This window comes from Passer domesticus, chromosome 21 (assembly GCF_036417665.1).
Source record: "Passer domesticus isolate bPasDom1 chromosome 21, bPasDom1.hap1, whole genome shotgun sequence".
Classification (NCBI taxonomy): Eukaryota; Metazoa; Chordata; class Aves; order Passeriformes; family Passeridae; genus Passer; species Passer domesticus.
In genome coordinates this window covers 273,511-294,066 of record NC_087494.1, presented here as the reverse complement: position 1 = coordinate 294,066, position 20,556 = coordinate 273,511, and the positions used below count along the sequence as shown (strand labels likewise).

The 20,556-nt window shown below is 57.0% G+C and overlaps 2 protein-coding genes across 5 annotated transcripts; both read right to left on the bottom strand.

Moving 5' to 3' along the window:
- Nucleotides 1-353: 353 nt before the first annotated feature.
- On the bottom strand, nt 354-5,247 carry TM6SF2 (transmembrane 6 superfamily member 2). The gene is made up of 10 exons (XM_064396774.1): nt 4,841-5,247; nt 3,703-3,806; nt 3,261-3,358; nt 2,887-2,990; nt 2,460-2,542; nt 2,241-2,365; nt 2,043-2,144; nt 1,647-1,739; nt 1,455-1,574; nt 354-686 (listed from the first exon to the last, which is right to left on the bottom strand). Exons 1-10 carry the CDS (start codon nt 4,927-4,929, stop codon nt 480-482), a joined length of 1,125 nt encoding a protein of 374 aa, XP_064252844.1. The 5' UTR covers nt 4,930-5,247; the 3' UTR covers nt 354-479.
- A 343-nt stretch (nt 5,248-5,590) lies between these two features.
- Nucleotides 5,591-20,533, bottom strand: SUGP1 (SURP and G-patch domain containing 1). 4 transcript variants are annotated; one of them, XM_064396767.1, is made up of 14 exons: nt 20,276-20,533; nt 18,417-18,588; nt 17,806-17,909; nt 16,888-17,106; nt 14,452-14,575; nt 13,713-13,816; nt 12,373-12,496; nt 10,629-11,215; nt 10,251-10,357; nt 9,510-9,687; nt 8,894-9,000; nt 8,089-8,234; nt 7,048-7,177; nt 5,591-6,232 (listed from the first exon to the last, which is right to left on the bottom strand). In XM_064396767.1, exons 1-14 carry the CDS (start codon nt 20,508-20,510, stop codon nt 6,206-6,208), a joined length of 2,364 nt encoding a protein of 787 aa, XP_064252837.1. In that variant the 5' UTR covers nt 20,511-20,533; the 3' UTR covers nt 5,591-6,205. The 4 variants fall into 4 exon arrangements, with proteins under 4 accessions (XP_064252837.1, XP_064252841.1, XP_064252840.1 ...); XM_064396771.1 differs by having other exon boundaries at nt 12,373-12,484; XM_064396770.1 differs by having other exon boundaries at nt 14,452-14,563.
- Nucleotides 20,534-20,556: the final 23 nt, after the last annotated feature.

Below are 20,556 nucleotides of genomic sequence, written 5' to 3'. Positions count from 1 at the left end.
CCTGCCCCGAAGGCCCCGGGGGTCCCCGCCTGGCACGGGGGCCGCGCTGGGCACAACGGGCACACGGCGGGCACACGGTGGGCTCGCAGCGAGCCTCGGCTCCTTTATTTTGTCACCGACGTCCCCCTGGCGCTGCCGCCACCCCCGAGCCCTCCCAGCCCGAGGCGGGGCACCGGGAGGGGACCGGGACCCCCGGGAGGGACCGGGACCCCCGGGAGGGGCCGCGGCTTCTGCGGCCCCGCAGCCGCGCGCGGGCAGGGCTGTGACTGCCGCGGGTCCCCGCCGGGCTTTTGGGGGACACCCTCAGAGCTTTTGGGGACTTTTGGGGGACTGTCCCCAGGAGCATCCCTGGGGACACCGCTGGGGACACCGCAGAGGACATCTCCGCTCCCAGCGCTTGAAGCGGGGCGAGAGGCACCGGACGTGGGGACAGCAGCCCCGGGGAGGTGACAGCAGCCCCGGGGGAGCGGCAGGAGCCGTCACTGGCACTTTTTGGCGCGGGCCAGGCCCGGGCGGGCCGGGGGCAGGAAGAAGGCCGGGCAGCGCAGGCAGCGCAGCGCCAGCAGCTGCGGGCCCAGCGCGTACAGGACGTTGGAGAGGAGGAACGTCCAGAGCACCTCGTCGGGGGTCTGGTACGGGAACGGCGTGCGGGAGTGCAGCGAGGAGCCCAGGTGAGCGAACTGAGCCTGCGGACAGCGGAGTGGGCCGGGGGCGTGACGGGGGAGCGGCCCCAAGAGGTGCGAGCCCCCCGCCCCAAAGGGTGCAAAGCCCCGGCGCTAAAAGGTGCAGCCCCCAGGCCCAAAGAGTCCCTAAAAGGTGCAGAATTCCGGCCCTGAAATGTGCAAAAATCCCGGCCCCAAAGGGTGCAGACCCTTGGACGTCAGAGGTGCAAAGCCCTGGTCCTAAAAGGTGAAAAACCCCAACGCCGGAGGGGTTTTTGGCTCCAGCCCATCCTATCTATAGTCCTGCGTCTCTCTCCATCCTATTTCTGTCCCACTAATCCCGGGTTCTGTCCAAATCCACCGAGGCCGAGGCAATTATCAGCCAGCCAAGCTGCTCCACTTGCAGCTGCGGCTGTGGCTCTGCCCCCCCAAACCCGGGATCTGCCCCCCAAACCCGGGATCTGCCCCCCAAACCCAGGATCTGCCGCCCAAAACCGAGCCCCAACCCTTTACCAATTCCCGCTTGGGATTTCCCCCAAGTCCCAAGACTTCAGGGCCACGTGGTTTGGGATGTTCCCCCCAAATCCTGTGATTTTGGGGCCGCCCTGTTTGGGATTTTTTTCCTCCCGAATCCCAGGATTTTGGGGCTTCCCTGTTTGGGACTTTTCCCCCCAAATCCCAGGATTTTTGTACCACCCCGTTTGGGTTCTTTTTTCCCCCCAAATCCCGGGATTTTGAGGCAGCCCCATCAGGGATTTTTTCCCCCAAATCCCGCATTTCGGGGCCGCCCACCTGCGCCACAGCGCCGGCGAACAGCAGGCTCCAGTCGGGCAGCCAGGAGCAGCCGGGCAGGGCCAGCCCGTAGATGGCGAGGAAGAGGAAGGGCAGCAGGTAGAACAGGTAGATCAGCATCTGCGGGACACCCGGGCGGTCACCCCTGGTGGCGCTGGGGGCACCTGGAGGGGGCCCGGCCCCTCCCCTCACCTGCACTTTGGGGTAGCCCACGGGGTCGCGCAGGTAGGGCTCGTGCAGGTAGGTGTAGTCAAAGCAGGAGTCGGCCGGGCAGTCCAGGACCACCTGGGGGCACAGGGGGGCGAGGGCAGGGCACCCTCCCTGGGACCCCCGAGATCCTCCCCGGGACCCCCGAGATGCTCCAGGACACCCAAAGCCCTCCCAGGGACCCTTGAGACCCTCCAGGACCACTCCAAGCCCCTCCAAGGGTCCCCTGAGCCCTTCCAGGACCCCCCAAGCCCTTCCAGGACCCCCCCCAAGCCCCTCCAAGAGCCCCCGAGTCCCTCCAGGATCACCCCAAGCCCTCCCAGGACCATCCTGGCCCCCTCCAGGACCCCCCGGAGCCCCCCAGTCCCCCCCAGCGCTGACCATCCCCCTGAAGAAGGTGAAGGCTGCGGTGAGGATGAGGATGAGGATGAGGAGCAGGTCCCAGGGCCGCTGGTAGAGGGGTTTGCGCTGCTCCTCTGCAATCTGCCAGAGGAAATTCGGGGTTTTTGGGGTCCGCACCCTCTGACCCAGCCCTGGGGGCGCAGCAGCCGCCCCAAAACCCCCCCGCTCCGGCCTCACCTGCTCGGGGCTGAGGCTCGGCAGCGCCCGGGGCTGCTGGAAGAGCCGGAGGCCGGCCCAGGTGAGGAGGAGGAGGTAGGGCAGGTTGAGGAGGAAGGACGGGCTCAGCTCGGGGCTGTATTTGCCTGCGGGAGAGAGCGCGGGGTGGGCGCGGGGCCTTCCTCCCGCTCCTCCTCCTCCTGCCGGGGGTCGGCCCCAGCCCCCTCCCCACGGCCGTACCGATCAGGTTGCCCAGCAGGAAAACCACGGCGCTCATCAGCAGCGAGCCCAGCCAGAAGAGACCCAGCCCCCGGTAGCTCTTCCTGCGGGTACAGCGGGAGACCCCTCCTCAAAATTATTCGGGATTTTTCACCCCCTCCTTTTCCCGGGATCACCCCCGAGCCCCCTCCTCAGGAAATTCGAGATTTTCCCACCCCCCATGAGCTCCCCGAGCCCTCCCGGGATCATCCAGCCCCGTCCTCACAAAATTTGGGATTTTCTCGTTCCCTCCGGGATCACCGTGAGCCCCCCTCCTCAAAACTCGGGAATTCTCCCTACCCCGACCCCCCGCGCCCCCTCCCCAGGAAATTCCCGATTCTCCCGCCCCCTCCCCAGGAAATTCCCGATTCTCCCGCCCCCTCCCCAGGGCTGTGGGGTCCCCGGGCACCTGCGCCCCGCGGCCCCGGCCATGGCCAGGCACAGCCCGTAGTGCACCGTGCCGTCCCAGTAGCAGGTGAGGAGCCCGTGAGCCGTGCGCAGGTGGGGATCGCCCTGCGGGGACGGGGACACGGTCACACCGCGAGGGGACACCGGGAAGGGACACGGAGGGGGACACCGCGAGGGGACACCGGGAGGGGACACGGGGACACCGGGAGGGGACACGGAGGGGGACACCGGGAGGGAACACGGGTCACACCGGGGGTGGCGACAGTGGGGGACACGGGGGGTTACAGCGGGGGGCGGTGACACCGGGTCACACCGGCGGTGGGGACACAGGGAGGGTCGCACGGGGGTCCGGGGGTGCGGGGGCGGGGCTGGCACCTCCCGCACGTAGAGCTCCATGAAGCCCGAGACGATCCCGTCCTCCTCCAGCGCGATCAGCAGATCCACGGCCGACACGAAGGAGAACACCACGAGCACTGCGGGGAGCAGGGGGCTCCGTGCGGGGTCCCCAAAATCCCAAATCCCACATACCTGCTCCGTGCACGTCCCCAAAATCTCAAATCCCTGCTTCGCTGTGGGTTCTCAGCTCCCCCTGGAATCCCAAATCCCAGATTCCAAATCCCAAATCCCTGCTCCATGTGGGTCCCACAGCTCCCCCCAAATCCCAAATCCCAATTCCCTGCTCCATGTGGGTCCCACAGCTCCTCCCAAATCCCAAATCCCAAATCCCAATTCCCTGCTCCATGTGGGTCCCACAACCCCCGATCTTCCCAGACCCCAGACCCCAGATCCCAGCCCCAACCCCAGCCCGGGGTCTCACAGCAGAACAGGGGGTCCTGGATGAGGCCAATGCCGCCGGTGAGGATGAGGAGGGAGACGAGGCCGAGGAGCAGCAGGACCAGGGCCAGGGCCAGCGCCGGGGGGCTGCAGAGGGATCGGGGCCGCTGCAGCACCGGCACGGCCCCATTCCCATCCCCATCCCCATTCCCACCCCGTCACACGCTCCCGATCCCGCTGAGTTTAGGATTGGGATCAGACCCCGCAGAACGGGGGGCCGGTCCTGAGCGGGGAAATCTGGATCTGGGAATAACTCGGGGATAAATCCCAAAAGAAAGGATGATGGGAAGATGGGATCCCAGCAGGGATTGGGAATGGAAAAATCCCAAAGGAAGGGTGCCTGGACCTCCCAGCAAGGACTGGGAATGGGTAAAATCCCAAAAGCAGGGCGGGTGTGATCCCAGCAGGGACTGGGAATGGGAATGGGGCCGGAGCCCCCCTGGGGTCCCCCTATCCAGCTCCAGGCTCTGTGGAAAGCCCCAGAGGAGACCCAGAGCCCGATTTGTGAGCCCGGAGCAGGGAGAGCAGGCGGCGCTGGGCTCGCCCGGAGCCGCTCCCGCAGCCTCGGATCGGGAATTGCGGGCGGGCAAAGCGAAAGCGGCGCCGGGGACAGCGGGGACAGCGGCGGGGACACGTCAGCGACAGCGGGGACACTCCCGGAGGGGCAGGGAGGGGGCTCCAGGCCGGGATCACCCGAATTCCCGGGACTTGGGCTCTCCGGGAGAGGCTCTGTGGGGTCTGAAGTTCCCGAGGGGATTCAAATCCAGCGGGAAAACCCCACCTGCAGCCGCCTTCCCTGGGAACACTGGAGCGAGCTGCCTGTCCCGGACTGGAATCCCAGATCCAGGACGGACCCAGCCCCTGTCCCGGACTGGAATCCCAGATCCAGGACGGACCCCCTCCCCCGGGCAGGACCCCGTCCCCGTTCCCCTTTTTCCATACCCCCTTCCCCGTGCCCGTTCCCTGTTCCCCACTCCTCATTCCCCATTCCCTGTTTTCCGTTCTCCACTCCCCATTCCCGGGGTCCCTCCCGGTCCCCACTCCCGTTCCCCATTCCCGGGGTCCCTCCCGGTCCCCACTCCCGTTCCCCATTCCCGGGGTCCCTCCCGGTCCCCACTCACTCCAGGGCGGTGGCAGCGCTGGCACCGAAGGCCAGCGGGAGGGCGAGCAGGGGGGCGGCCAGGGCGGCCGGGCCCGCCGGGAGCTGCATCCCGGCCCCGCCGCCAGCACCGGGCCCGCGGACTTCGGCCCCGGGCAGCGCCCTTAAAGCCACAGAGCCGGGACACGGCGGCACCGGGACAGGGCCGGGACAGGGCCGGGACACGGCGGGGACCGGGGCAGCCTGGAAGGGAGGAATGGAGTCCTGGGAATAAGGAAGGACAGGGCAGGGGGAGGACTGGGATCAGGAATGGGATCAAGAATGGGATCCAGGACTGGGATTGGGAATGGGAGCCAGGGAGGGACCAGGATCTGGGACTGGGATTTGGAATGGGATCCAGAGAAGGACTGGGATCTGGGAAGGGACTGGGGTCCAGGACTGGGATCCGAGATCCAGGGAAGGACTGGGATCAGGACTGGGATCCAGTGAGGGAGAGGGCCTGGGAGGAAGGCCAGGGGGTCATGGGGGGCAGACTGGGATCCTGGGGCTCCAGGCCCCCAGATTTTGGATTCTCCCTGGATACCACCCCCCTCTCCCCGCCCTGGAATTAAAAGCCAAACCCTTGACTCCATAATTAAAAAAATTAGCAAAGTATCACATCAAGTATCCCAAAAAAGGAACCAAATCCAGCTTTTTTCCCTGAAAATCCTTGGAAAACCCAGCTCCAGGGCAGCCTCCCACCCTCTTCCCAAAAACCACCACGGATTAAACCTAAGGAACAAACAAGTTTGATTTTATTTACAGACTCCATGAATAAAATTTGTATTTCCAGAGTTATTTTTTTTAATCCAACTGGACTTTTCCAAAACGTGGTGATGGAATTTTGTTGGATTTTTCTGAAGTGTGGCTTTGGAATTTTGGGTCTTCATCATCCCAAAGCACAGGAGGTGTTGGCAAAATCCCTGGGAAGGGAATAAATCCCCCCTGGATCCATCAAATCCTGGAATTCCCAACGGATCCAGGCCAGATCCACCCATCCAGAGGCAAAACTGGAGGCACTGGTTCCCCAAATTCCCCAAAATCTCTTGGATTTGGGATTCCAAGATAAAATCAAGGAATAAAATCAAGGAATAAAATCCCCCCCCTCCTGGAGCAGCACAAGATCTGCCATTCCCAAAAATCCCAAACTCCTTGGAATTGGAGTCCCTGGGGGATTTTTGGGGCTGCTCCAAACCCTCCCCGTGTCCCCAGAAAAAGCTGGGAAAGCTTTTCCATGGGGGAAGGAGGAGCTGTGATTCCAAAAAAAGCCAGAAAAATCGGGAGAAAAGAGATGGATAATGAAGCTTGGGATAAGAATTCCCAGGAAATCTGATGGGCAAAGCCCTCCTCAGTAGTAAGGTCGCCGTGGGTTGTTCTGTAAGGAGAAAAAAAAAAAAAAAAAAGGAAAAATCATCAGGATTGGGGATTTTATCCCAAAAATCAGCATCTGGATTCTCTGGGAAAGCCACTGGATTGTGACATTTCCCAGGTTTTTTCCCCCCAAATTAAAGGCGGCTTTTGGCTGGAAAGGGAAAAGGGAAAATCCAAGCTTGGTTTTGCTCCCTGGAAAATGTAATTCCAAAGAAATCATGGGATTCATGGAGAAGCCTCCCCTGGCAGGGGCTTAACTGGGATGAAGCTGGGAATGAAACTGGGATTTGAATGAAAAAAAAAGGGAAGGAGAATTCTGCATCCAGGGAATTCCGGGAGGATGATTTGGTTCAGGATGAGGAGAGGAATTCCATCCAAGAGGAATTTCCCAGCTGCCAACACTCCCAGAGCTACAGCAGAGATTCCAGGGATTTGTCCCTGTGCCTGCCCGGGTTTGGGACATTCCCATTCCAGGGGATCCATCCTTGTCCCATTCCAGGGACTCTCCCTCATCACTGGCTCCATCCCATTCCCATTCCCAACTCCACTCATCCCATCCCAATGATCCCAATTCAATCCCGTACCAGCGGGTTAGGCCGGAAGCGGCAGGCCAGCACTGACCCTGTTATCCCGTTCCCATTATCCTGTTCCCATTATCCCGTTCCCATTATCCCATACCAGCGGGTTGGGCCGGAAGCGGTAGGCCAGCATTAATCCCATTCTCCCATTCCCGTTATCCCATTCCCGTTATCCCATTCCCGTTATCCCGTTATCCCATTCCCGTTATCCCGTTATCCCATTCCCGTTGTGATCCCGTACCAGCGGGTTGGGCCGGAAGCGGTAGGCCAGCATCATGCGCTTGCGGAAGGCCTCGTACTCGTCGTCCTCCTTGGTCAGCTCCGCCGGGCGCTCGATCCCGAATCCCGCCCCGTCCATGGTCGTGGTGCCCCTGCCGGACAGCGGGAATGGCGCGGCTCGGACAGCCTGCCCGGGATTCCCACGGGACCGGGCCCCTGCCAGCCCCACCCTCCCCAGCTCCCTCCCAAACCCCCGGGGAGCGCCGCTGGATGCAAGCAGGGATTGGTTTCACCTCATTTCCCAAATTCCCGGGGTTTGGATGGAGGCAGGGACTGGTTTCATCTCATTCCCCAAATTCCCGGGGTTTGGATGGAGGTAGGGATTGGTTTAATTTAATTCCCCAAATTCCCGGGGTTTGGATGGAGGCAGGGATTGGTTTCATTCCCCAAATCTCCAGGGATTGGTTTCCTGTCCCAAATTCCCAGGATCTGCTGTTGCACGGAAGAAGGTATTGGTTTAATTTCATTTCCCCAGATTCCTGGGGCTTGGATGGAAGTAGGGATTGGTTTCATTTCCAAATCCCTGGGAATTTGAATGGAAGCTGATCCACCCAAAGAAAACCTTTGGAATACCCAAAGTGGGATCAAATCCCAACATTTCTGGGCATGGAATGACCTCAAAACCCATAGGATCACACAAAGCTCTGATTCTGGCTGGAATATCCTCCCTGGATGTGCTTCCCATCGTTTTTTTTAATAATTTCCATGATTTTATTACTCCAAGGAGAGCAAATATTCCCAGGAATTCCTGATTTTAAGGACTTAATCCTGGGAGAGGGGAGGTGCAGAGAGGAATGCTTGGAGCTGCACTTCCCAATGGAAATGTGGGTCGGAAATTCAGGATTTGAGGGACTCGGCCAATTCCAGCTACAGCCACAAACCCAGGAGAAAATCCTCCCAAAAAATCAGGAATTTTTTCCCAGGGCTGAGTTTTCCATGCTGGGCTGCGATTCCAGCAGGAATTCCCAGAAAAAATGAAGGAACAATCCACAGGAAGACTCACTTGCTGACAGGGTTTTTAATTCCCTGCCCATCGGATCCCAATCCCTCTCCTTCCTTCCATCCCATTTTCATCAGCATTTGGTATCCGATGTTTTCCACCGTCAGCTTGAATTCCTTGTACTCGGAGTAATCCGGCTCCCGGCCCTCCTGCAGTGGGCAAAAGCAGGAAAAAGGAGGGAAAAGGGGATTTTTTATTCCATGGACCACAGGAAAAGCAGTTTTATCCCTCTCCAAACTGGGATTTGGGGAAAGAACTGCCAGGATTTCCTGGGATTCTAACAACAGCTCCGGAATTCCAGGTTGTTCCCTGGATCCAGCCTCAGATCCGGTTCATTCCTAAGGCTGAATCCCAGGGAATGTCTGGGAAACAGGGATGAGGCACCTTCCAGGAATTCCAGGGTTTGGGAAGGACTGGAAGGTGCTGGAGTTGCACCATTCCCAAAATTCCCATTTTTTCACTGCTTGGTACCCACTGATCCCAAAGAGGAACCGAGTGGGAGGTTTGTCTGGAATTCCAGAAAAATCCCAAATTGTGGAATTCCAGAGTGGAAAGGGACCTTAAAGCCCATCCGGTCCTGTGGGCAGGGACACTTCCCATGATCCCAGGATGCTCCCAATACTCCTTGGACACTTCCAGGGATGGAGCAGCCACAGATCCTTTGGGAATTTTCCCAAATGTGGCCCCATTTCCGTGCTAACACTGGGAAGCTGATCCCTGTTTTTCCCTGCAGGAATGGCTGGAGCAAGGAGAGACAGAGGAATTCCCAGCTGTGGGATGAGTCTGGAGCATTCCCAGAATCCCTCACCTTGAGTGCCTTGAAGGTCTCCATGAACTTTTCCAGCTCATCCGGGGGGAGGAAATCCCCGATGAAATGTTTCCCTCGGCCCATCTGGGTCAGCTGCTCCGCCCACTCTGGAAAAGCAGGACAACACCCAGCTCATGGAAAATCGCCTGGGATTCCTGGAGCATCCCAGGCGTGCACCAGATCCCCAGGCTGAGACATCATGGAGAATCCCTTGGGATTTGTGCAGCATCCCAGGGATTTCAAGGGAATTCTGGAGCACGAAACCTCCCAGGTTTCACCCCACTCTGGAAAAACCATGGAGAGAACAATGCTCATGGAGAATCCCTTGGGATTTCAGGGGCATTTGGATTCCAGGAGGATTCTGGAGCACAAAACCTCTCAGGAATGCACAGCAAGATCTCTGAAAAACCACGGAGCATCCCTTGGGATTTGTGGAGCATCCCAGGAGGAACTGTCCCTCCCAGTCCATGAGGAGTCCCTGCAGCTCTCAATCCAGCACGACAGGGATGCAGTTCCTCTCCGGAACCCTCTGGAATTCCCAGTCCCACCCACCTCTGGTCTTCTCCACATCTCTCCAGGGATGGAGTTCCCATCTGGAACTCCCAGTCCCACCCACCCCGGGTCTTGTCCATCTCCATGCGGCGCAGGCGGTGCTCCCAGGTGCCCAGCTCGCTGTCCACCTCCTCGTCGCTGTCGTAGCCGTGCTGGTGCTGCTGCAGCGCCCGCTCCCACAGCAGCTGCATCTCCTGCATCGCCTGCTTGTGCTTCATGATCATGTCGTACATCTGCTGCATCTGCAACGATGGCAACACGGCATGTGCCCGGGAACACGGGACGTGTCCTGGGGGAAAGGGGATTTGTCCTGGGGAGAACGGGATTCAGGCTGGAAAAATGGGATTTGTCCTGGGAAAAAGGGGATTCAGGCTGGAAAAATGGGATTTGTCTTGGGAAAAACGGAACTCAGCTGAGAAAATGGGAGTTGTCCTGGGAAAAATGGGAATCAGCCTGGGAATGCCAGTGGAGTACAGCCCGTTCCAGAAAAAATGGCTCCAAAGCCTAAAGAATCCCAAATCTCAGCCCCAAAAGGCAGGAGAACTGTGCCTGTGCTTCATGATCAAGTAGTGGATCTGCTGCCTCTGGGAATCATGGAAAAATGGGATTGAGCCTGGGAAAAATGGGATTTGTCCCAGGAAAGCTCCTCTGGGATTTGGGATTTTAGGGCTGGAAAGGTCCTTAATCCCAAACCCCCTGCTATTCCTGCTAACTGCAGCCCCATGCTTCTCCCAGGGAGGAATTCCATGATGGAAAACCTGTTATTCCCATGGGAGGGAATTCAGGGAGGATTTTTGGGATTCACCTCCTGCTGCTCCTTCAGCTGCTTCTTCTGGGCCTCCGAGAGCTCCGTGACTCCCACCAGCCCCACGGGTTTGCCCTTCTCGTATCCCAGACCCTTCAGGTCCTGAACTGCAGGGAAGAAACAGGGAAAAACCTTTGGAAAAACCTGGGAGATGGGAAAAACCTCAGGGAGGGAATGAAAGGGAATAAAAGGGTGGGAAAAGAAAAAAAAAAAAAAGGCATTCTGTTTGTAATTCCTGCAGAGCGAAGGGAAAATAAAACCACGGAGAAAAAAATGGGATTGACAGCAGAGATCCCTTGGAAAACTTGATCCATGTCCATCTCAGGAAATGAAACCTCTGGAGCCATGAAATTCCCAGGAAAACCCAATCTCACTCACCTGAGAGGGGAGAAGGAGAATCCAGCTGCTGCACCAGCTGCGGGAGGGGCAATTCCACCTTCTCCTCCTCCGGCCCCCACCGGCTCTTCCTCTTCTTTTTGGTGCTGCCCGGAGCGGGATTCGGGGTCACGGATGCATTTGGGGTCGTGGCTGGATTTGGGATTGCAGTGGGATTTGGAGTCACGGCTGGGTCTGGGGTCACGGCTGGATTTGGGGTCACGGCTGGATTTGGGGCCAGCTGATCCGGAGGGGAGGTGGAGGATGAGGATGGGGCAGGAGAGGCCGAAGGAATGGGAAGAGCAGCGGGAACGATGGGAGAGGGAACGGGGAGAGCCAGAGGCGGCGGGATGGGAATGGGGAGGGGGAGAGGGGAGGGAACGGGGAGAGGGGGGAAGCACAGAGGGGAGGGAGAAGCCTCGGGACTGCTCTTCCTTTTGAGGCCGGATTCTCCGGGAAAAGGGGAGCCCCCGGGAAAAGGGGAGCCCCCGGGAAGAGGGGAGCCCCCGGGGGCAGCCCGGGCCCTGCGGAACTCCTCCAGCTTCTGGCGGTAGTAGCGGTGCCCTTTGCTGTGGGGCTCGTACAGGAACCTGCAAACAACGGCAGCAGCTGGGCATTCCTGCCGGGAGCGCTCACAGCATTCCCGGGGCATTCCCGGCTCTCCAGCTCCACTCAGAGCAGGGATTCAGCTGTGGAATTCCTGCCGGGAATGCCCAGAGCATGCACAGAACATTCCAAGGGTATTCCCAGCCCTCCAGCCCTACTCAGAGCTCTAATACAGCCATGGAATTCCTGCTGGGAATGCCCAGAGCGTGCACAGAACATTCCCACAACAGCATTCCTGGCTCTCCAGCTCCACTCAGAGCAGGGATCCAGCTGTGGAATTCCTGCCTGGAATACCCACAGCATTCCCAGAGTATTCCCAGCTCTCCAGCCAGTCTCAGAGCTGGGATCCAGCACAGTTTCCTCAGGAACTTTCCTTCCTGCAATGCCCAGAACATTCCCAGCTCTCCAGGCTGGCATCCAGCCATGGACTTTTCTTTCCTGGAATGCCCAGAACATTCCCAGAGTATTTCCAGCTCTCCAGGGCTGGGATCCAGCACTGGAATTTTCCTTCCTGCAATGCCCAGAGCATTCCCAGCTCTCCAGGGCTGGGATGCAGCACTGGATTTTTCCCTCCTGCAATTCCCAGAGCATTCCCAGCTCTCCAGCACCATCCCGTGTATTCCTGCAGCCAGTGCAGCCTCCACTGGGATCAGGGAACACAATTCCATAAAGGAAAAACAGCCCCAAAAATCAGGAATGTGCTGATTCCTCTGCACCCCAGACCTGAGCACCTCAATTCTCACTGCTCCAAATCCCCAGCCTAAAAGTCCCCAGGACTTTCACTGGGAATTCCCTGGAAAAAAAGCCCCCAAAATCAGGGATTTCCGTATCTAAAGGCAGGGATCTCCCTGCTGCTCTGCAGGGCAAAGTTCCCACCTCAGCCCCCCAAACTTTGAGCACCTCTGCTCCGAATCTTCAACCCAAGAATTCCCAGGACTTTCCCTGGGAATTCCCTGGGAAGAAAAGCCCCCAAGCCAGGAGCTGTGCACACCTGAAGGCAGGGTTCTCCCTGTTGTTCTGCAGGGCAAAGTTCCCACCTCAGCCCCCCAAACTTTGAGCACCTCTGCTCCGAATCTTCAACCCAAGAATTCCCAGGACTTTCCCTGGGAAGAAAAGCCCCCAAGCCAGGAGCTGCGCACACCTGAAGGCAGGGTTCTCCCTGTTGTTCTGCAGGGCAATGGCCTCCACCTCGGGGCCCCCTGCAGCCACGAACTGCGCCAGCTTCTCCGCCGAGTTCCGCGTCTCCTGGTCGGCTGGGGGGGAAACTTTAGGCAGGGATTAGTCCTGGGCCCAGCTCACCCCAGCCCAGCCTAACCCGGCCTAAGGACCCCAGAGAGGCCTAAAGTCGGGTTTAAAGGGGGAGAATTGGTACAAAGGAACAGTTAAAATGCATAAAACATCAGTTTGAGTCTGAGTTTGGGAGCAGGGGTGGGGCTTAAGGACCCCAATGAGGCCTAAAACCAGGTTTAGAGGGGGAGAATTGGTACAAAGGACTGGCTGAGTGGCACAAAAACTTCAGTTTAAACCCAGGTTTGGGAGCAGGGACAGAACCTAAGGATCCCAAGAGCACGGTTACGTCACAAAAGCCAGGTTTAAAGTGGGAAAATTGGTAAAATTAAAGCACAAAAACTTCAGCTTAGACCTGAGTTTGGGAGCAGGGACTGGGCCTAACCCAGCCTAAGGGCCCCACGAGCACGATTAGGCCAAATGTGGGGTTTAAAGTGGGAGAACTGGCACAAAGGAACAGCTGAAAGCACAAAAACTTCAGCTTAGGCCTGACTTTGGGGAGCTGGGATGGGAGAGATGAGAAGTAAGGCAGCTTTGGCTCCCAAATCCCAATTTTTCCATGTGCCAGGCACTTTTCTGCAGGATTAAACCACTTGGAATTAAGTCTAGTTAAAGGTTTTGAAATTTTTCCCCTCCATCAGGCACTTTTCCATAGGATTAAATCACCTGGAATTATCCCTAATTAAAAATTTTGGATTTTTCCCTTGTGCCAGGCATTTTTCCATAGGATTACACTCCCAGGATTATCCATAGTCCAAGACTTTGCCCCTGAATTACCCAGGAACAAAAAGAAATCCTCTGGAAAATTCAAAATTCCCTACAAACCCAGTTAATCCTCCTCTCACTGCACCCCCTGGAGGCTGTTTCAGGGGAAATTCCCTTCGGAAAATCCCAAATCTCACCTGGAAAAGGGTGAATACTCCAATCAAATCCAATAAAAACTGAGGGGAAAAAAATCCCCTTTTCCCAAACATTCAGTGCTGGAGAATTATTCTGGAATATCTTTAACAACTACAAGGAAAATCCCATTCCAAATCCCAGGAATATTTTGGGAATCCACATTTTTGGCACAAGGATTTGATTCTCCTTCCAGTTGGGAATTCCCTTTCCAGGCAGCCAAATTGCCATGCCAGTCCCAAATCAATCCCAAATTTCCTGTGCTGTTGCCATTCCCCAGATTTTAGAGGGAATTACCTTTTTGGGAAGAGGTTGCCTGGGAATTTTGATTTTCTTTCCTTATTTCTGCCACTTTCTTCCTGTAGTACAGGAATTCTCTGCTGTTCTTATCATGCAAAAACCTGGGGAAAAGGGGAAAAAAAAAGAGGAATAATTATCCAAATATTGATATTCTGGGATAGAAACAGCTCCAACTCCCACATGGGGAAACAAAGGAGTTACTCAGAATGCACCTAAACCATGGAATTAGATCCTGGAGTTTAAATCCAAGGATTTGTATCCAAATTTTTGTTGATTGAACAGAAATTAAGGAGGAATCCTCTGCCCATCAGTGCTGGGATTAGAAAACTTTTCCACACATCAAATCCAAATATTTTCTCCCCTCAAATTCCACATTTTCTCTCTCAGGGAAGAACACTGAACCCAAACTTTTCCCCCCTCGAATCCAAACATTTTCTCCCTTCAAACTCCAAATTTCCCCCCTTTAAATTCCAAACATTTTGTCCCCTTGTATTCCAAACTTTTTCCCCTTAAATTCCATTTTCTCCCCTTGTATTCCAAACATTTTCTCCCCTCAAATTCCAAATTTCCCCCCCAAAATCCCAAATTTTCCCCCCCAAATCCCAAATTTTCCGTCTCTGGGAAGAACACCAACCCCAAACCTCGCCCCCTCCCAGGGAGCAGCCCCCAGCCCCCCTTCCTGCCCTTCCCCCCCCCAGGCAGCATTCCCTGGGGATGAAACCCTCCCCAGACTCACGAAAAAGCAGGATTGTCCTTGTAGTCCTCCATGGCGACCTTCTCGAGCTCGGGGCCGCCCTCAGCCACGAACCTGGCCAGCTTTTCCACCACCTGCCGCGTCTCCGAGTCCTCTGGGGGCAAAACTTTAAGGAGGCTGTCAGTACTTGGGGTTCAAGCGCCCCCACAACGGGAAACAGGGAATTACTGCGGAGAGGCACGGAGCAGGCACACGGCAATGTGGGAGGAGAGAGGATGAAACGGGGCAGGCGGTTGTAGAGAGGTGTTCACAGCACAACTCCCGATTGTCTGCAGCTCCCCCGGGGGTTCCTACGGGGAAAATCTAAAGTTTGGGGTGGGAGGAGGTTAAAGCTCATCCCAATCCCGCTTTTTCTGACACCCCAAACTCTCCTTGGGCGCTTTCACAGCTTCTCTGGGAATTCCAGCCCATTCCAGCCAGGAATTCCCTCCCAAAATCCCACCTAAATCCACCCTCCCTCAGTTTGAAGCCATTCCCTGGGTCCTGGAATTCCCTTATCCCAAATTCTCTGCAGCTCTGCTGGAGTTAATGCTGGGAACTTCCCTTCTCCCCTTCTCCAACCTTTCCATGACCACTCCCAGGGATCCAGGGGCAGCCACAGCTTCTCTGGGAATTCCAGCCCATTCCAGCCAGGAATTCCTTCCCAAAATCCCACCCAAATTCCCCTTTCTCAGTTTAAACCAATTCCCTGTGTCTTGGAATTCGCGTCCCAAATCCATTCCCCGTGTCCTGGAATTCCATCCCAAATCCCAAATCCATTATTCCCTGGGTCCTGTCCCTCCATCCCTCGTCCCAAATCCCTCTCCAGCTCTCCTGGAGCCCCTTTAGGCTCTGGAAGCAGCTCCAAGGTTTCCCTGGAGCTTTCCCTTCTCCCGCTTTCCTTGGACATTCCAGGGATTGGGAATCCACAGCCCATCCCAGTTTGGAGGTTCCCATGGCACCCAGCTCATCCCAGCTTTACCTTGGCACAGGTGGCTCCCACTGGGTTTGTTCCCTACACATTCCAGCGGGGAAGGAGCAGGAATTGGAGTTTAATCCAGATTCCAGCTGCCAAGCCATTCCCAGAACGTTCCCAGAACTGTGTGGCTGCAGCAGCAGCTCCCAAAACCCTGGAGTTTGGCCTCTGTGCCCAGGAATTCCCACAGGGATCACAGAGTGGGAATAAACCCAGCGATTTTGGGAATTTTGGGAAGCCGGAGCAGAGCCACCCACGCTGATCCAATGGGATCAGCCCCAAAATCCTGAAATGAAGGCAAACCCACCTCAGCTCTCTGCATCTTTCCCAGCACATTTCACGCTCACAGCCCAAATTCCCAGGATTACGCTGGTACAAATCCCAGCAGAAAGGGCTCCATGGGATTTTGGGGAGGGATAAATGAAGCCACAAAGCCGAGTGTGAGCTCCTTTTATCCATTAAAACCCACCCGTGAAATTCCCATTCTGAGGCAAATCTGCCTTGGGGCTTCCTGGCCTGGATTATCCCAATAAAACTCAGGATAATTCCCGCCATATCCTTGTTTTTCCAGGCATTCAGGATCTACAGGTGAGATGTTTTGCCTGGATTTTTTGTGCCTGGGCACAATTCCGTGCCGGACGCATTGATTATTTTATTTATACACACACTCTGCATATTCCCAAACTAATTTCTCCTTTTCCAACAGTTCAACCCCCTAAAATCCCATTTTAAGGACAAGAACCAGGATTTCCTGGAGAGCCCAGCACTTGGCACAACATTCCAAAGGCGCAGATCAGAATTTGAGGGAATCATGTCCCAAACTGATCCCCTATCCTAGGAGGGAATCCTGGCCCCCCCTGACCCCTATCCCAGGATAAATTCACCCAACTTTCCACTGGGCAGCCTGAGGGAATCCTATCCCAAACTGGTCCCAGTTCCAGGATCTGAATCCCACCCCATTCCCTAGGCAGCCTGAGGGAATCCCATCCCAAACTGGTCCCAGTTCCAGGATCTGAATCCCACCCCATTCCCTGGGGGGCCTGAGGGAATCCTATCCCAAACTGGTCCCAGTTCCAGGATCTGAATCCCACCCCATTCCCTAGGCAGCCTGAGGGAATCCCATCCCAAACTGGTCCCAGTTCCAGGATCTGAATCCCACCCCATTCCCTGGGGGGCCTGAGGGAATCCTATCCCAAACTGGTCCCAGTTCCAGGATCGGAACCCCACCCCATTCCCTGGGGGGCCTGAGGGAATCCCATCCCAAACTGGTCCCAGTTCCAGGATCTGAATCCCACCCCATTCCCTGGGGGGCCTGAGGGAATCCTATCCCAAACTGGTCCCAGTTCCAGGATCGGAACCCCACCCCATTCCCTGGGGGGCCTGAGGGAATCCTGCCCCCACTGAACCGCTACCCCCGGACGGGCATTCCCAGCTCCAGCCCCGGAGCAGGAGCTGCCACTGACCTTTGATCTCCAGCCACTGCTCGTAATCCTCCTCGTCGTCCTCGTCGGGGCCCTGGAAGACGCTGAGGCGGCTCAGCACGGGGCTGGCCTTGGGCTGGGAGAGGCTGCGGGCCTGCAGCATGCGGCTCAGGGCCTGCCCCGGCCGCTTGCCCAGCAGCGCCGGCTTCTTCACGGGCTGCGGGGCGCTCCCGGGGGTGCTGGGGGCACTTGGGGCGCTCTCTGTGGAGGAAATGGAGGGAAATTATTCTTGGGAGCTCTGGGTTTGGGATGGGAGAGGCTCCAGGCCTGTCCCTGCTGCTTCTTCACGGGGTTTGGGGCATTCCCGGGGTTGTTGGGGGGATCTGGGGCACTTTCTGAGGGGAGAATGAAGACAAAATTATTCCTGGAAGTCCTGGGTTTGGGGTGGGAAAGGCTCCAGGCCTGCCCCCCACAGGGTTCGGGGCATTCGGGACACTTTCTGTGGAGAAAATGGAGGGAAATTATTCCTAGAAGTCCTGGGTTTGGGGTGGGAGAGGCTCCAAGCCTAGAGCATCGGGCTCAGGGCGTGCTTTGGCTGATTCCTTCTGGGGCTTGGAGCTGGGGCATCACTGCAGCTGCTGGGGGGATTTGGGGCAGTTCCTGAGGGGAGAATGAACAAGAAAGAGTTCCTGGGAATTCTGGGTTTGAGCTGGGGTATTCCTGGAATTGTAAGGGGGATTTAGGGCATTTTCTGAGGAGAGAAGGAAGGGAAATTCCTCCTGGGAATCCTGGGTTTGGGTTGGGAGAGGCTCCAGGTCTGCCCCAGCTGCTTCTTCCCCAGGTTTGGAGCTGGCGCATTCCCAGAATTTTTGGGGGGATTTGGGGCAGTTTCTGAGGGGAGAATGAAGGGGACAGAGTTCCTGGGAATCCCGGGTTTGGGCTGGGAAAGGAAGGACCTACCAGCATTGGATTTTTCCCTCTGGAGCTTCAGGAATTGCTGCAGGAAGCTCCCATCGTTCACAAACTTGTTGGACACGGAGGCCTCGCTCTCGGAGCCATCGTCGCTGAGCGGGGACAGGAAAACAGGAGCTGGAATTTGGGAGCTTCCCTGCCCTTCCCATGTGGGATTTGGGACAGGAAAATCTCCTGGAACTGGTCATTTTCCTCACCTACCACTGAATTCCCAAAAGAACCCCAAATCTCCTTCCTCCTCCATTAAAACTGGGATTTTCCTCCCCTTGCTCCACTAAAACTGGGATTTTTGCTCCCTAATCCACCAAAACCGTGATTTTCCTCCTTCTGCTCTGCTAAAATTAGGATTTTCCTTCCTTGCTCCACCAAAACTGGGACTTTCCTCCCCTTACTCCAGTAAAACTGGGATTTTCTTCCCCTTTATTCCAGTAAAACTGGGATTTTCTTCCCCTTGCTCCAGTAAAATTGGGATTTTCCTCCCTCAGCTCCACTAAAATTAGGATTTTCCTTCCTTGCTCCACCAAAGCTGGGATTTTCCTCCCTCAGCTCCCCTTCCCTTCCCCGTTTCTGGCAGCCAGGCTGCCGGGATTCCCACGTACTCTCCGAGCAGCGGGAGCTGCGGGATGCTGAGGGAATTCTGCCGCGCCTGCTGCTCCAGCCGGGCCTCGATTTCCCGTTTTTTCTGGGCGATCAGCTCCTCTTGCTGCAGGATGTTCACGCTGGTTTTGGCCGACTTGGACTGGGGCACGCCGAACCACCGGCTCGCCTTCCCTGGGGGAAAAGGGCGGGAATTAGCCCGGGAATTGTCCGGAATCAGGGGTGCACTCCCCGAGGGAAAAGGCGGGAATTAACTCGGGAATTGTCTGGAATGAGGGGTGCTATCCCTGAGGGAAAAAGGCAGGAATTAATTGTCAGGAATCAGGGGCGTATTCCCTGAGGGAAAAGGGTGGGAATTAGCCCGGGAATTGTCCAGAATGAGGGACACATTCCCTGAGGGAAAAGGCGGGAATTAACTTGGGAATTGTCTAGGAATAAGTGGTCATTCCCTCTGAGGGAAAAGGCGGAAATTAACTCGGGAATTGTTCAGAATCAGGGGTGCATTTCCCTCTGAGGGAAAAAGGCGGGAATTAACTCAATTGTCTGGAATCTGGGGCACATTCCCTGAGGGAAAAGGCGGGAATTAGCCCGGGAATTGTCCGGAATGAGGGGCGCATTCCCTCTGAGGGAAAAGGCGGGAATTAACTTGGGAATTGTCTGGAATCAGGGGCCATTCCCTGAGGGAAGAGGTGGGAATTACCTCGGGAACTGGCCAGAATCAGGGGCAACCTGAAGGGGAAAAAGCGGGGTTTTTTTCTCGGAGGGGAACAGCGCGGGATTTAACACAGACCATCCCAAGTGAAGGGGCTCATTCCCTGAGGGGAAAAGGCGGGAATGAAGCGGGATCAGCCCGAACCCAGGGACACAATCCAGGGCTGGGTGAGCATGGGGACCATCCTGAATCCAGGGACACGTTCCCTGAGGGAAAAGGCGGGATTGAGCCTGGGAATTGTCTGGAACGAGGGCGCGTTCCCTGAGGGAAAAGGGCGGGATTTAACAGGGATCATCCCAAATCAAGGCTCACATTCCCTGAGGAAAAAAGGCAGGATTAGGGTAGGGACCATCCAGAATTCACCTTCCTGAGGGAAAAGGAGGGAATTAAGGGAGAGACCGTCCCAAACCCAGGCTGGTCTTCCCTGTGGAAGAAGCGGGAATGAACAGGGACCATCCCGAATCAAGGGACAGCCTTCCTGAAGGAACAAGATGGGATTTAACAGGAGTCATCCCGACACAAGGCTTGCTGTCCCTGTGGGAAAAGGGAAGGGATAAACTGTGGGATCATCCCGAACTCAGTTTTCCTATAGGAGAAAAGAAAAGGGATGAAAAACCAACAGCGGGGTCTCCACGAACCACCAGCTCAGTTTCCCACGGGAAAAGAGAGAGGGAATGAACAGTTGGGTTTCCTGTGGGAAAAGGAGAGGAAAAACCATCAGTGGAGCCTCCCCGAACTACCGGCTTTGCTTCCCTGGGGGAAAAGAAAAGGAAAAATAACGGGGAGACCACCCCGGACCCCAGGCTCGGTTTTCCTGTGGGAAAACAGGGGGAAATTAACAGAGCAGCCATCCCGAACCAGCAGCACGGCTTCCCTAGGGGAAAACGAGCCGGGAACGAACGCGGGGCTCCATCCCAAACTCCCGGCTCGGCTCCGCTGCGGGAAAAAGGGAGGGAATTTAACGGGGGGGTTCCCCCAGCCCCCGACTCTGCCGGCACACCCCCACCCCCGGGCGCACACCCCCCACCCCCGGCTGCCGCGGCCCGGGGGGCGGTGGGGCCGGGCCGGGGGAGGGCAGCGGGGCGGGAGGAGCGGGGCAGAGCCGCGGGAGGAGCGCGCAGAGCCGGAGCCGCCCGGGCCGGGCCGTACCTGGCGCATCCCTGTGGTTGTCCATTTTGGAGCCCCCGTCCCAGCATGCCCCGCGCCGGGCGCGCCGCGCCGGGGGCCGCGGCTTTGCAAGCGCCCCTGGGAGATGTAGTCCCTCAAGGGGCCATCCCGCCGCTCTCTCCGCTCCTCCCGCCGCATAGAGCCCCGCTCGCGGGGCGGCCGAACCGCTCAGCTCTGGCGGCTCCGCCGCTACGGTCATTTCCTGTTCGCCCCGCATCCGATCGGTGCGAAAGGGCAGACTACAACTCCCATTTCCCCTCCGC